General features: G+C 33.5%; 1 protein-coding gene across 1 annotated transcript; it reads left to right on the forward strand.

Annotated features, from left to right (window-relative positions):
* The first annotated feature begins 3830 nt into the window (after nt 1-3830).
* LOC131049255 (adenylate-forming reductase 03009-like) lies at nt 3831-5483 on the forward strand. The gene has a single exon (XM_057983297.2). The coding sequence runs from the start codon at nt 3831-3833 to the stop codon at nt 5481-5483; it is 1653 nt and encodes a 550-aa protein (XP_057839280.1).
* Nucleotides 5484-14581: the final 9098 nt, after the last annotated feature.

The raw sequence follows: 14581 nt of genomic DNA on the forward strand, positions 1-14581 counted from the left end.
TCCATGCGGACCCCATTGTGTGTACGCATAGTGAGGGCCGTGCGGCGCCCACTGTGTGCACACACAGTGGAGCCGCTTCGGCTCCCATTGTGTGGACACATAGTGGATGGCCGCGGCCGCCACTGTGTGGCCACACAGTGGGGAGCCGCTAGCGGTGCCCACTGTGTGGACACACAGTGGTGCCGCAGCGCCCACTGTGTGCCCACACAGTGGCACCACGGCCCTCCCCGCCTCCACTTCTGTAACCTGCAATATAAAAAAACATGGCCGCCTTGGGGTCTTCGGCCCAGCAAAAAAATTCTCTCTAAAAAAAAATGGGTTAAACCCTAGCCCGGGTGGGGCTAGGGCAAATGGATTATAAAAATAATATGATAATTAGATTTGATAATATATATATGAGAAAATAGAACCCTAATTAGGGTTGGGGAAATATGGATTAATATTTAGAAAGTTAATGTGCTTTTGAATTAGAATTAAAATATTTAAAATATATGTAATATATATATGTATCTATATATATATATGGATATATATATATATGGATATATATATATATGGATATATATATATATATATATATGTATGTATGTATGTATATATATAAATTCTGGTCATAATTTGGATGAAGTATTTAATTATAAATATATATATATATATATATATTTATATAATTCTAGTTATAAATTGGAGCAAGTAATAAAGAGAAATTTAAAAATGGTTGGTTAGGCTATATAGTCATATTGGAGATTAAATTAATCTTTCCTCTCCTATTCCTTTAGCTTGATTGATTTAATAAACCTAATGACTAGGTATCTCTTGGAGATAAAATTAAACCAGTTAGTTTTCCGCAAATAATATTTAACAATCTATCGATGCTTGGTTCATCTCAGAACTAGCTCAAATTTAATTATGAAAATCTCTATAATGCTTGTCGTGTGAGTGAACTTATTAATTAATTAGTATGTTTTAAAAAAAAAATTGTTCCGTTTTTGCCCTAAATTTTGGGCATGACACTATAGTAAAAAGAGAAACAATAGAGGACTGCAAACAAAGAATAGAAAGACCTAATAAGAAGTTAAAGATTATTAAGTATATGATAATTGAAGTTCACAATGGAGAATTACCAAAAAAAATATTTCAAATTGAAGGTAAAGAATGAGTAGAAGAATGTGAAGGAATATGAATAAAGAGCAACCACAAGAAATTATAACAATATTATCCACATAAAGCCACAATGTACAAAACTAAATAAATAAATTTTGGAGTAGAAGAAAAATATGTGAACATAATACTAAGATAGGAAGAATAGGAATGGTATAAGGGCTTGTGAATAATAAAAAAGTTATTGCTTATGCTAATACACTCTCAACAATTTCCCAATTATTGTTGACTAAAAACTAAAATGATTTGACTTAAGCACTAGAACATGGGCTACAAATGGTCAACATTAAAATAAAGAGAGCATGGAGATCTATATGCTAATATTTAGTGCTATAGTGCACCTAGGGACTTTTAGGAAAATAAATAACGATAAGGGACTTTCATATTATAGAAGAATAAAAGAAATACCAAGGGTGTATAGTATTAAAAAATGAAACCTAACAAGAGACCAAATGGTTGATAGGGTGGCCAAAATGGACCTTGTGAACCTAACAAGAGACATGCAATGATTAAAATACAATAGATAGGAATACAAACTCTAAGTGGATATGAAAAAATATTAGTTTTGAATAAATAATATGTAAATAAACCTTAAAATAGTGAAGGTATGAACCATAAGGCCGAACCTAGGAGGTTTAAGATTAAATTGGTTCAACAAAAATGTAAAGAATTTTTTTTCCCTAAATGTCAATCTAGGGTAATCAAATAAATATGCCTCACTCAACAAAAATTAACCTCGATTAAAGTAAATGACAACTACGAATGATAGATGATAATAACCAAAACTTTCCAATTTTGGAAATTAATTGTAGAGGAGTGTGCTTAGCTCTTGGTATAATGAGAGGACATGAATGTTGGTTTCTTGTTGAATCAATTTTCCTTAGCTTAGGAAAATGATAACCTTGTAATGTACATTATCCTTGAGCTTTTTATAGACCTAGAAATTTGTGTGGGTCAATCTTATGGATTTGAGTCAATTGCACACCATTTATGCCTAATCTTTGACTCGTAGATCTAATCTAACATGCTTTACAATTGCAATATTTGATTTGTAGAACTCTCTAGTATATGTTAATAATCAAGGATAGAGAGTATTTTAAAATATCTTAGAGAAATCTTTAAATCACAAGGGTCAAGTTCTCCTTGGTCAAACTCCTTGAAAGATCAACTTTATAGTCCCACAAACGATAAGAAAGCATGCAAGTGTTCTATATAATAATCTTGAAGTGAATATTAGCTCATTGCAAATCAAATCATTCCCATTAAATTCTCTTTGAATTCTTATGAACTTAAAAAGTGATTAGGTGATTTTGAATGTGTTTAAATGCTTAAATGAATTCTTTTCAATGTATAGGGACATATAACATCTCATTGCATGCATATATACTAATTTATCTTTGAATGAATATAAGAGAACGGTAGAAGTTGATAATTTATATTTTAAATTTTAAATTTTTGAGTTAGATTCCTAGCTTGTGAGATCAATTCCACATATTGCAACATGACTCATGAAATTGGTTCCAAATTCTAGGGATCAAAGATGAATATATAGAACTTTGGGCTAATAAATGGAGTAGATATTTGAGAATAGTTGAAAGGGCAAGGACAAGGATGAATGTATAAGACTATGTAGAAGGAGTAAATTAGAATTAGATGGGCCAAGAAAGGAACCAAAATTAAGATAAATATACTAACAAATATTACTACATAATCATATAATAACATTCTCTCAAAATGAATCTAAAACGAAGTAAAAACTAACATAAATATATAAATTTCACCATATCATTACTTAAAAGAAAAATATATTTTGATTTGATTTTTTCACTCTAGTATTACATGTGTGTTAGCGCTTGTTTGGTACATCCCTACTCAATGATAATAATATGGAGTTGTGAAAACTTTTAAAACTTTGTAATAATTTTTTTTTCTTATGGAGTGCAAGATTATGTCAAATTCTTCTGAGGCATTATCGCTTATGATGTGGGAGCCTTGCACTCAACAAGACTTGATCCTTAATGGACTCATTTGGAGCCATTCATCTTCACCAATGGACCAAGAATCCATTGACAACTTTGTAATATTAAAAAATTGAATCGATGTGTCTTTAATTTAAATTAATTATTTGATCAAATGTGAGTCTAGCAAGCTGGATATCCACGGAAATGTTTCCCATCGATGGCGATATATTTATTTAATTATTTTTGTGTTCAGGAACGCACTAATCAATCTTTATGCCGTACTTCAACTGTGAAATTAGGCAGGTACTCTGATTCGTTTTTGTGGTTTTGAGCTCGACTTTAATTGACTCAAGCGATGGCGGATAAATACCAACCAAGTTTGTCACTTTCACTTTGAAACGGTCATCAGCTGTTTGACACTCAATTCATCCGAAAAAGAGAATCCGTTTGACTGGGTTGATTTTCTCTATTAAAAAAAAATTTAAACTATCGTGGCAAACAGCTGAAAGAATTTTCGCTGCCGCCCTCCTCACGCGGATACACTGTTCACGATATTTCACTATAAATATCATCATAAACATGGCGGATGCACAGCTTGAGGAGTCTTTGGATAACTTCTGGTTTGTTTTACAGTAGTCAAGTTCTCCTCTTTGCTGGGTATTTGCTTTAGTGCTAGGTCTGTTTTTCCTCTGAGCCAGTGATAACAAAATGGATGAGTTGGGAAAGTCCCCAAGCTGTCATGGCGTGTCATTCGAAATGCATAATCCTGCCGTTCCAGCACGTCATTTGCTCTATAAACCCATCACTTTAAATGTTTGGAAGGCGCATTCCAACTCCAAGATTTTTACCGACCATGAATCCGCGATCTTTAGAAAATCAGAGAGCCGTGGATCCAGCAGTCATTTCTGTGATTTGGACATTGAAGTTGATGAGGAGGGAGATGATGTGGAGCGACAGACCGAGCTGGATTTAGTAAGGCACTCCAGTTTACCTCACACTACAGAAGAGGACAACGGTGTGCCACAGGCCACTTTTGTGAAGGTGCCTTCCAAGAGAACTGCCAAGTCAAGGGAGTCGCGTATGTCCGTGATATTGCTGGATCAGGGCATCTTTACTGTATACAAGCGTCTATTCCTTCTCTCCTTCGCACTCAATTCGACAGCACTCATTTTGGCTGCCACAGGCCACTTTTCATACGCTAAGAAGGAAGTTGCTCTATTTTCAGTGGGAAATATTCTGGCGTTGGTCTTGTGCCGCAACGAGGCCTTTCTGAGATGTGTCTTCTGGTTGGCGGTGAAGGTTCTGGGAAAGTCGTGGGTTCCACTCCCTCTCAAGACAGCCACAACATCGTTCCTTCAGTGCGTAGGAGGAATCCACAGCGGTTGTGGCGTTTCGTCTGTCATGTGGCTCACTTATTCCCTCGTGCAAACCCTGCGCCATTCCGAGACCACCTCCCCCGAGATAAGAGGCGTGGCATCGGCCATACTGGCGCTTCTGGTGATAAGCTCGCTCGCAGCATTCCCTCTGGTGCGGCACTTACACCACAACGTCTTCGAGGGATTCCATCGTTTCGCCGGCTGGACTGCTCTCGCTTTGCTTTGGGTTTTCGTCATGCTCTCTGCAGCTTACGTTCCTGCGGAGAAATCCTACCGACTTCGCGGTTCAGTTCTTGCAAAGAAGCAGGATTTCTGGTTCACTTTAGTTATCACCATTCTCATAATCCTGCCATGGCTATCCGTGAGGAAAGTTCCAGTGCAAGTGTCGGCTCCTTCCGGTCACGCCAGTTTAGTCAAATTCCCCAGTGGAATCAAAGCGGGCCTTCTAGGGCGCATAAGCAGATCTCCCCTCTCAGATTGGCATGCATTCGGAATAATCTCCGACGGAAAAGATGAGCACATGATGCTTGCCGGTGCGGTGGGAGATTTTACCAAAAGCTTGGTATTTGATCCGCCCAAATATCTGTATACCCGTTGTGTTAAATTTGCAGGGCTGCCCTATCTGATAAACATGTACAACAAGGTAGTTGTTGTGGCCACAGGCTCGGGCATCTGCGTGTTCCTGTCGTTCATGCTCCAGCCTTGTCCAGCAGAGATTTATGTTATTTGGGTGGCCAAAGCGATAGAGAAAAACTTTGGAGACGATATTGTGAAAAGGATCAAAAGCTACCCTTCCGAAAAGATGATAATCCATGACACTGCTTTCTCGGGTCGTCCAAACGTGCCGCAGATGACAGTGGAAGCAGTGAAGAAATGGGGAGCGGAAGTGGTGATAGTGACTAGTAATCCGAGTGGGAGCAGAGACGTGGTGAATGGATGCAGAGCAGCCGGAATTCCAGCTTTTGGGCCAATCTGGGACTCTTGATTTCATATGTTTTTTTTCCGTCGTTGCTTCTTTTACAATTAATAAGTATAAGATCCAGGGCATGCAAGCACGTAGCAGCGCATGAATTTTAAGAATAGTATAGGGCATGCATTTTAAGATAGCGAGTCATACATCAAAGGATGTGCATATGTGGTTTAGAATAGTATAGGGTTATTTTTCCTTTCGTAAAGTGTACATTGTGCTCCGAGTGCTAGAAGAGTATTGGGGGATATCAGCATGAGCTACCCAATGTTTATCCAATTTAATGGACCTAGTGATTGAAATAAATATATAGATCTCCACTTTCAATAATATTTATAATGATGTGTTTCGACCCCATTAGTTGGCAAGTAATCATGTGAGAAACTCATATAGGTTTGAATGCCTTATAAAACTAATGGAAAGAAACCACACGAGCTTGGGAAAAATCTATGGTAGCTTTATTAGGGTAAACATTTAGTTTATTTGATGGGCTACATGTAGTAATATGTTGGGCCACAAATTTTAATAGAAAATGGATAGTTGGCTAATTAAGATGAGTCTATAATATGAAAGAAAATTCGAGCATAGTTATATATCATAATATAATTAATATGTCTGGTTTTTTTTATCTATTTATGTAGAGGTTCATTTATATTTTCATTATGTAATGATGTTGAAGGTGCTTGATGTGTTCTTTTTTATTGCATTGTAGGTAAATTTCACAAGGTGTGACCTCTTATAATTAATGTTACCTATATCATCCCTAACTCTACATCATTTGTTTATCAATACATGTTGATTATGATCAAGACCTAGTAAGTCAAAGTAGTGGTTAATAAGGGAATGTGACAAACACGAGATAGCACAAGAGAATTTATATTTGCCATGAGACAAACACATTTGATTTTCAAAGGGGTCCATACCTATAATAATGAATGATAAATTTTCATGTGCTCAAATGTGGTTTTGATAGTCTCACTTGGTATATTTGGTAAAGCTTGTATACATGTTTTAGGTTGCCCGATGATGATATTATTGGTGACATTAAAGAGAATAATGCTTCATTGATTATTAGTGAACACTAGCATACATATTTAGAGAAAGGAATGTAGTTGCCAATTGCATAATCATTTCTACTGCCAAATTCATAATTGTACGCTATCAACTAACAATGAAATATAATATTTATACTAGTGTTTCCCCCTTTTTACATAGATTCTACAAATATACCATCAAAACTCACCTTGCCAAGGGAACCCTTGTAAGGCTTACATGATAAAAATTGTCGGTTACATGAAATGAATACACATTTTTTAGAAGATCTTTCTTCCAAAAAATATCTTGAATGAGGTGGAACTCCATGAAGTTGCCTCATGACCATTTTCAAGGTGTAGCTTCCAGTTGAATTCTTGAGTTCCCAATCTCAAACTCTTGAATCACAAACATTGAATTACTAGTCAATTATCCCCTTTGAACTTTGCAAACATAGGGCTCCATCATAAGGTTATAATATTTTATCATAGTCTCATGAATTCTTTGGGCAACAATTGATATTGAGTTCAACACCAAACCCCTTACATGTCTTTAAAGATCAAGCGTCACAAGATATGCATTCTTCAAATCCATCAACAACAACAATGTCAAGTTAAAAAGAAAACAAGAAAATAAAACAAAAAATGTTTCTTATGCAAAGCACCATCTCAAAGTGAGGAGCTAGCTTGAGAAGATGCAAAATCCTCCATCCTTCGATGCCACTTGCCTTCTAAGTGATCGTGTTATAATTTATACATTTGATTTCTAAGGTCTTAGATGAGTCTTTGAAGACCTCATCATCTATAACAAAGATGACCCCAAAAGCATAAAAAATATTTGACATGTTTGTCCACAAGAAAATAGAAAACAAACTTCCTTCCACAACCCTTATCACACCAATATTACTCAAATTATACTCCTACAAGTTAAAAAATTGTTTATAACATCATTTATACACTTATGAAAACTCATCATTTCACATCTAAAATTTATTGTTAGAAATGCTTACAACGAACTGTTTCACGCGTCCAACTTGTTTCATTCTTATCATTTCCACTATAATAAAAAACCATTAAAAAACCAAACTCCTAGAGATCCCTCTTTAAATAGTTGACAACCACTTCAAAATAATCAATTTCTTACCTTGGAAATCTATCAAAATAACTTGAACTTTGAATCCTTTCCGAGATGCTTCCAAAATGCAACAATATTGATAATGAGATGGTACAAGTCGTATCATAGTTCAGTTGCCATACCATAAGATTTAAAAAACAATATGCAGGTCAGAAGAACATTTTGGCTATTTCATTGATAACTAAGTCTTTTCCGAGCAGTTGCTTATGTACCTGCATCGCAAACTATTCTCTTGTAATCTCACTGCACTATCAGACGATCATAATGACTTCAAACCTCTGATTAAATCCATTATCACACAATTAACTTTACCCTAGGTGTTTATCTTAATAATCATAGAACACATATATTATCACAGCTATCTAATATATTATCACAACTAACTGAACAATGTGAATCTCCAAACCCCATGCCAATCACACGTAATATCCATAATGTTGACATTAATTAGTAATATTATCAAAATGGATACCTGTTTTCACAGTATCTAACCACTTTTCACGGGTTTTTGTATTGGCTCCTTTCCTTGCACTCAAACTGCTACATAATGTTGCAAGAACGCTTCTTACTTTGGATGGGATGTAGTTGAATATTCGAAGGAGAGTCGCTTTTAAGGAGGATGAAAAAATATAAAATTATGGATGAGGGATTGAACAATCTTTGACTATGTCCTTGAGTTCAAGTCTGGCAAGGCCAGATGTTTAAGAAGTCGAGGAGGCAGTTGGACCTACTGTTAAAGCTTGTGGGATTTGATAACAATATAAAAGGGTAAATTCTTTATATATATAAAAGTTCATGCCTTCATATCAATAGTTTCCAATGCCATATCCATCCACTGTTTTGAATGTAGAAGAAATTCTATCCCTCACAGCTTCATCTACATGCCATATTGTATTCTCCCATCCTTGAGTGGCTCTCATACCGTCTGAAGAGAAGAATGCTTGATTTATTATCAGTCAACAATAGCATATATATTTAAATAAAGGAACGCAGTTACCAACTACATAACCTTTGCTATTTCTAACTTTATAACTGTACGCTATCAAGTAACAATGTAATATAACAATTATGCTAACGTACATATCCTATTTCTATTCCACTATATAAAATGATAAAAGGAATCTGTGCTACTTCTTGTCTCTATTTCACACTCAATAATTGATTGTTTGTTGATTAACATGATTTTTTATATGGAGCCAAAGTACAAAGGCATTAACCTAACAATGTACTTTTAAGAATTTTAAAAGAGAAAATGACCAAATGCAGCTATAAGTGGAATTAAGTAGGTGGAGGAATTGATTTCCAAGTTTATTAGGTACTTCTATATGATTTCTTGTGGCATTATGATGGCAAGTTACAAGGATTTGAAAAGACATGGATGAGATTTTGGCATCATGTTTTTGAGAATTTGCAAAGACATACATGAGATTTTGGCATTAAGTTCTTGATTAAAAGAGTAATGGAATGAAAATTTAGATAGCTCATGTTATTTGTTAAACTCAATTGAAATGATAAAATGATTAAGCATGTGCTAGCTTCTAACCTTTAGATTTTAATAGAAAAAAGTGGGCTATGAGGTTGTGTTTATATTTCAAGATGAATTTTTTTGTCTATATATATTAAATTTGATCATGTGTACATAATATTAAATATTTATTATTTCAATACATAGTTTGTTATACTGAATTTAATAAAATATGTCATGGAATGGTGTAGATTGCAACACATGTCATCAACATAGAAAATCCAATACATGATAATTAGTACCTGCATCATGATAACATATAAAATCTGAGAATATGTACTATAGTTGGTACAATATCATGATAATTAGTTAGATATACATGTATTCTATCTATACAAAAATATCAAAATCTTGTATTTGAAAATCCGAGAATATGTACTATGGCTGGTTCTATAAATGATAATTAGTTAGATATTTTTGTATAGAACCAACTATAGTACATGTATTCTTGGATGATCAAATGATGCATGCCAAATCTTGAGAGGATTAATAGATATATTTGTGTAGAAAAATAGTGAAGGTAAATTGTATTTGAGAAATCCGACCAACCAAATATTTCAAGGGATAATAAAATACATCTCTAAGCATATATATATATATATATATATATATATATATATATATATATATATATATATATATATTATTAGTAGAATTTCACAATAGTTGTAAAATCTTCTCAAATTCTTGGGAATTGATTTTTTAACAATAGCATATGGTCTTTCTTTGATTACTTATGGATGATTAACTATGCTTGTCTATCTAAATTGAGTCTTTAAACTGCATAACGAGTAGCAAAATCATAGTTAGAGTGACATGATCTTGAATGCCTTTTTAGTTCTAGAATTTAGATTCAGAAAAAACTTACCCCTCCTTTAAGTATTTTGATTTTGTTTCAATGAATAAAAATCAATTTAATCTATTATAAAAGAGGGTTTTAAGTATACAAAACTATTAAGCTAGTATAAAGAGTTTCTACTAACAAATTTTTGGGATATATAGTAATGAAAATGGTGTGACTATGTTATGAAACCAAGTATATTCTTCATTTCTATTTAACCATTATATCAAGACCTCGCTAGTAATACCCTCCTTGATCTTTTAGAGTAAAAAACATGGAAACCTTATCCCCACACCCACACACAAGACCTCTCTAGTAATACCCTCCTTGATCATTTAGAATAAAAAACATGGAAACCTTATCCCCCCCCCCACACACACACAAGCAAGTGAGTGACATGATTCCAAATAACTAAAGTAATATTATAAGGTGAATAATAACTTTCATGAATATTGTCATACATGCAAAGGTTATGATCATAAATCTAATAAGTGCATATCTAGAACACATTCTATAAATTCAACACGAAAGAACATCAGTTGTTACAAATGCAAGAAATCTAGGTATTATGCTAATCAGTGTAAGAGTGAAGTTGAGATGTCTACAAAGAAGACTATAGTGAAGACTAATGAATCAAACAAAAGGGAAATCATGGTTTGGAGAAAGAAGGTGAATAATGAAAGCAAGCCTGGTGTATTGAAAGTCGGTGCATGCACCTATTCCTCTAGTAATTGAGCATATTGCTTCAGCTCACAGTGAGTTTCCAAAGAAAATCTTTTGGTCCCCTCTTCTGAGTTGGTTCTTATCATTGGTTTGGCATGACTGTGTTACAGATGCTATCCGATAATTCAATATGTATGTTGACATCATTGATAAGACACTTTTTGGCGGTCAACCCCTAGAAGAAATTGGTAAGTTAAATTTGGGAATTAGAGATCATTTCTATCATTATGCGTAAAAGACTTATTTGAAAAGAAAGTGCGAAAATCAAAAGAGTGCAGAAGTAGAGAAGCAGAGCAAGAATGGAATCAAAGATGGTTGTCGAAGAATCAAGCAATGAAAGTTTTTAGTTGAAGGAAAAAGTATTGCTAGATGAATTTGGCACAGTGAAGATTAGAAAAACAGAAGGGAATCTCAGTGAAGAAGAGGTGTAGAAGGTTAAAGAGCTGAGTCACAAAGGAATGGATTTATGGAGTGAGTTTCTATGGCTCAACAATGAAGATGTAAAATCAAGTTAAATTTGAGTCATGTGCAGAATGAATGTATCATGTTGGATAAACCCTATCCAATCATGAATGACATTATTTCAACTAATACTAGCTTATGCAAAAATGGGAGTGTATCGATTAAGAAATTAGTAAAGAACAAGGAGGTTGAAACCCTAACTAGTGTGATAGGTGATCAGAGGGTGTTGTCGATTGACAAAATCATCAATTTTGTTGTGAGGTATGTAGAATATGGAATATCCTATAAGATTTATTTCAAAAGTAGAGAAGTTTCAACTTTGGCTAGTGTAGTCTATGATGCACATAATATTTCTATGGAAGATGTTGTGTTCGATTTGTGCGAATTGCTAAAAAATCAATTGTTAGAAATTATCAAGATGACAAGAGATCAAGATTATGCCTTTCAGTTTGGATCATTACTTGTGTGTTTGGCTATGTATTGTCTGGGATCCCTTTTGACTAAGGAGAATGTGTTGTGGGAATCTGGAGTACTGGTTGCTAGGAAAATCTTTTGATATATTAATGGATTGGACAAGCTAGAGAATATGTATGCGATTCCTAGATTTAAAATCATTTTTGAATATGTGGAGTATCGGTCTAGTATCCCCTACTACCAATTCAGCTAAGGAAGGTTCTTCCTCCGAAAAGAGAAAAAAGGAAAGAATTTGTGCTTTGTAATACTTTGGAATATAAGAAGTGAAAGAAGGATCAGTAAAAGGAAGACATTGTTGTTATTGAAGATTTGAAATCCCCTATAGCTAAGGGAGATGTAGTTGTTCTAGAGCAGAAAACAAAAGTATCTAAATATAATGAAGAGTCTAATTTGCTGAAAATCATTGGCAGTGTAGATGGAATAAAGAATATTGGAGAGATATGGTTTACTTTTGTTGAGGTAGATAGAATTGTGAATGTTCTGATAGATCATTTACTTCAGAACAATATTAAGATTGATGTTGCTGGTGATATATTTCTAGAATCTCTATTTAAGATAGTTAAAGAGAAATTAGTGTAGAAGATTCATAAGAAGATGCTAATAATATACTGGTGAACCCATAATAGTGGGTTACACTTTTTTGCCGACTTTGACACTGCAATATTCATTTTCAGAAAAAACTTCAGATTCGGACACCAATTACTTATAAATTGTAAGGAATTTATAGATCATGTGAACTAGTGATTTGTGTCATTTTGTATGTAGATTCTAAAAAAAAATTGATAATTTTTGGAATCAATTTGCTTCCATTTTTCCATCTCCCTCGAAAACTAGATTTTTTCAAAAAATAACATTTTTAAAGAGTGATTCTCACTTTTTATAGTATAACTTTTTTTCTATAATAGATATGAATGTGATTCTTTCAAATTTGGTTTTGTAACATCCATATCTAGTGTTTGCAATTGGTTTTCTAACATTATCTTCAACATTTCATTTTTTTTTTTTTTTGATCGATAACATTTCATATTTTATTAAGATTTGAAGTCAAGTTAATTATAATTTTGACATATGTCCATTTGTTATTACATAATTTGTTGTACATGTAACGAAAATCAATTATATTTTTTTCATTGGAAAGAGGACTTCAATATCTAGTGCCTTAATTTTTTCAGAATTTTTTGGGTTACGTTTACTATTTTTCCATAAGCTTAAAAAAAAGAACTTAATGTTCGGTGAAAACTCTACATTTATAAGAAATAAAATAAAAATATATTAATGAAATTAAATATATTAAAAATTATATTATTTGGAAATCTTATAATAAGGGCTAAATAATTAAAAAAATAAAACTTCTAAATGAATTCATTTGACCCCCCAAAAGCTAATGTAAAATTGGTTTTTAATCAACGTTTGATAGAAGCAAAGGAGACTCCATTGCAAGTATGATTTAGAAGTAGAGAGGTTCTATCCAAGAAATTTTGATCAAAGAGCCTTTGATCTAACTCTCTTAAATTAGTTACTTCAAATGGGACTTCTTAAATCTTAAATCATTATATTTTCTAAAAAATGTATGATTTCAGCAAAAATCAGGATGTATGAAAAATAGGAACCAACATTGTGAGTTCACCCATACAAAGTTTGTTGGTGAAATGCAATGATGCACTAAGGACTCTATCTTATGTATAAATAAAATGAGACATTGTATTGGTAGTGCCATAAAAATTTATAGGTGTTGTCTTTCAGGGCCAGGTGCTACGATGAAGCATAAAGTGAAGATTGAAGTTGTTGAAGAAGAACTATGTTCCTTGGCAAAATAATTTGATTTTTTGAGTGACAAGGATGGAGAGCAAAGCAAAAAGGTAAATTCTCTTTAGGATGAGTTGTTATTGTTGCAAAGGTAAAGAGAAGACTTTGTGAGTTATTTTTGGAAGGTCAAGGAAATCATTGAAGCTAAGATAGAGAACTTTTTTGTACATTGCTTAGTCATGCAATTGAGTATGAGAAAAATCTGTCTACTCTGAATAGTTTCTCTCACACTTTTGACATGTTGGTGGAATGTAGGAGCTTATTTATTAGCATTAAGTTGGTTATTCACTCTTGGAAGGTACTCCATCTACAACTTAAGGAGAAGTATAAGCATACATTTTAGAAGAAAAGAAACTGAGAATTCTTTTTGTTTGGCATGGAATTTTGACATTCTTTTTGCAGTTGAGTGCATTCCATTATTTTTTTCTTTTTTCTTTTCTTTTTCATCAAAAGTACCCTTTGTCCTTGATGTCAAAGGGGGAGAAAGGTAAATGGAGAAATAAGGAGATACATTAGTAAGGGCGAGTCATATGCAGATATGTTTCTAAGTTTATTCTCTTTGAGATGTTTTGCCATCAATGATAAATTGGAAGATTGTTGGATTTGTGTGAATGTTGTCATTTATGTCAAACTCAGTAATCCAATTAGGATGGGATGTGTCAAGCTATTAGATGAAATTTTGGTATTGGTGGTTGAGCATTAATGGAAGATAGCTATGAACGTGATATGAAGCAGTAAGGCATATATGATGTACTGGAGTAATTTCTGGAAGATCCTCATCTCAAGAATCTTGGGTTGTTCTTATCTTGTTTGTATTTAGCCTCGGTATCAGTTGTGTGAGCTTTGATATTAGTGGTATCAGTGTTATATTAGTCATAGTAATTATATAAATTGTATTAGTTGTATCATGCATCATTTTGTATTTCTATTTGAATGATTATGCTTTATCATGGAATTGGGAGTTAATTGTGCTTGGAGATATTGTGCTTATGGGTCTGGTAGACCCTTGTTTTGTCTCGGTTATCATGACATTAATTTTGGTAAATAAATTATATGAAGAAAGTGTGTAAGTGATTTTTATAGGCCAACTTGTTTATCATATTTTTGGTCAAGGCATGT

The sequence above is a fragment of the Cryptomeria japonica genome, chromosome 7, assembly GCF_030272615.1.
Source record: "Cryptomeria japonica chromosome 7, Sugi_1.0, whole genome shotgun sequence".
NCBI lineage: Eukaryota > Viridiplantae > Streptophyta > Pinopsida > Cupressales > Cupressaceae > Cryptomeria > Cryptomeria japonica.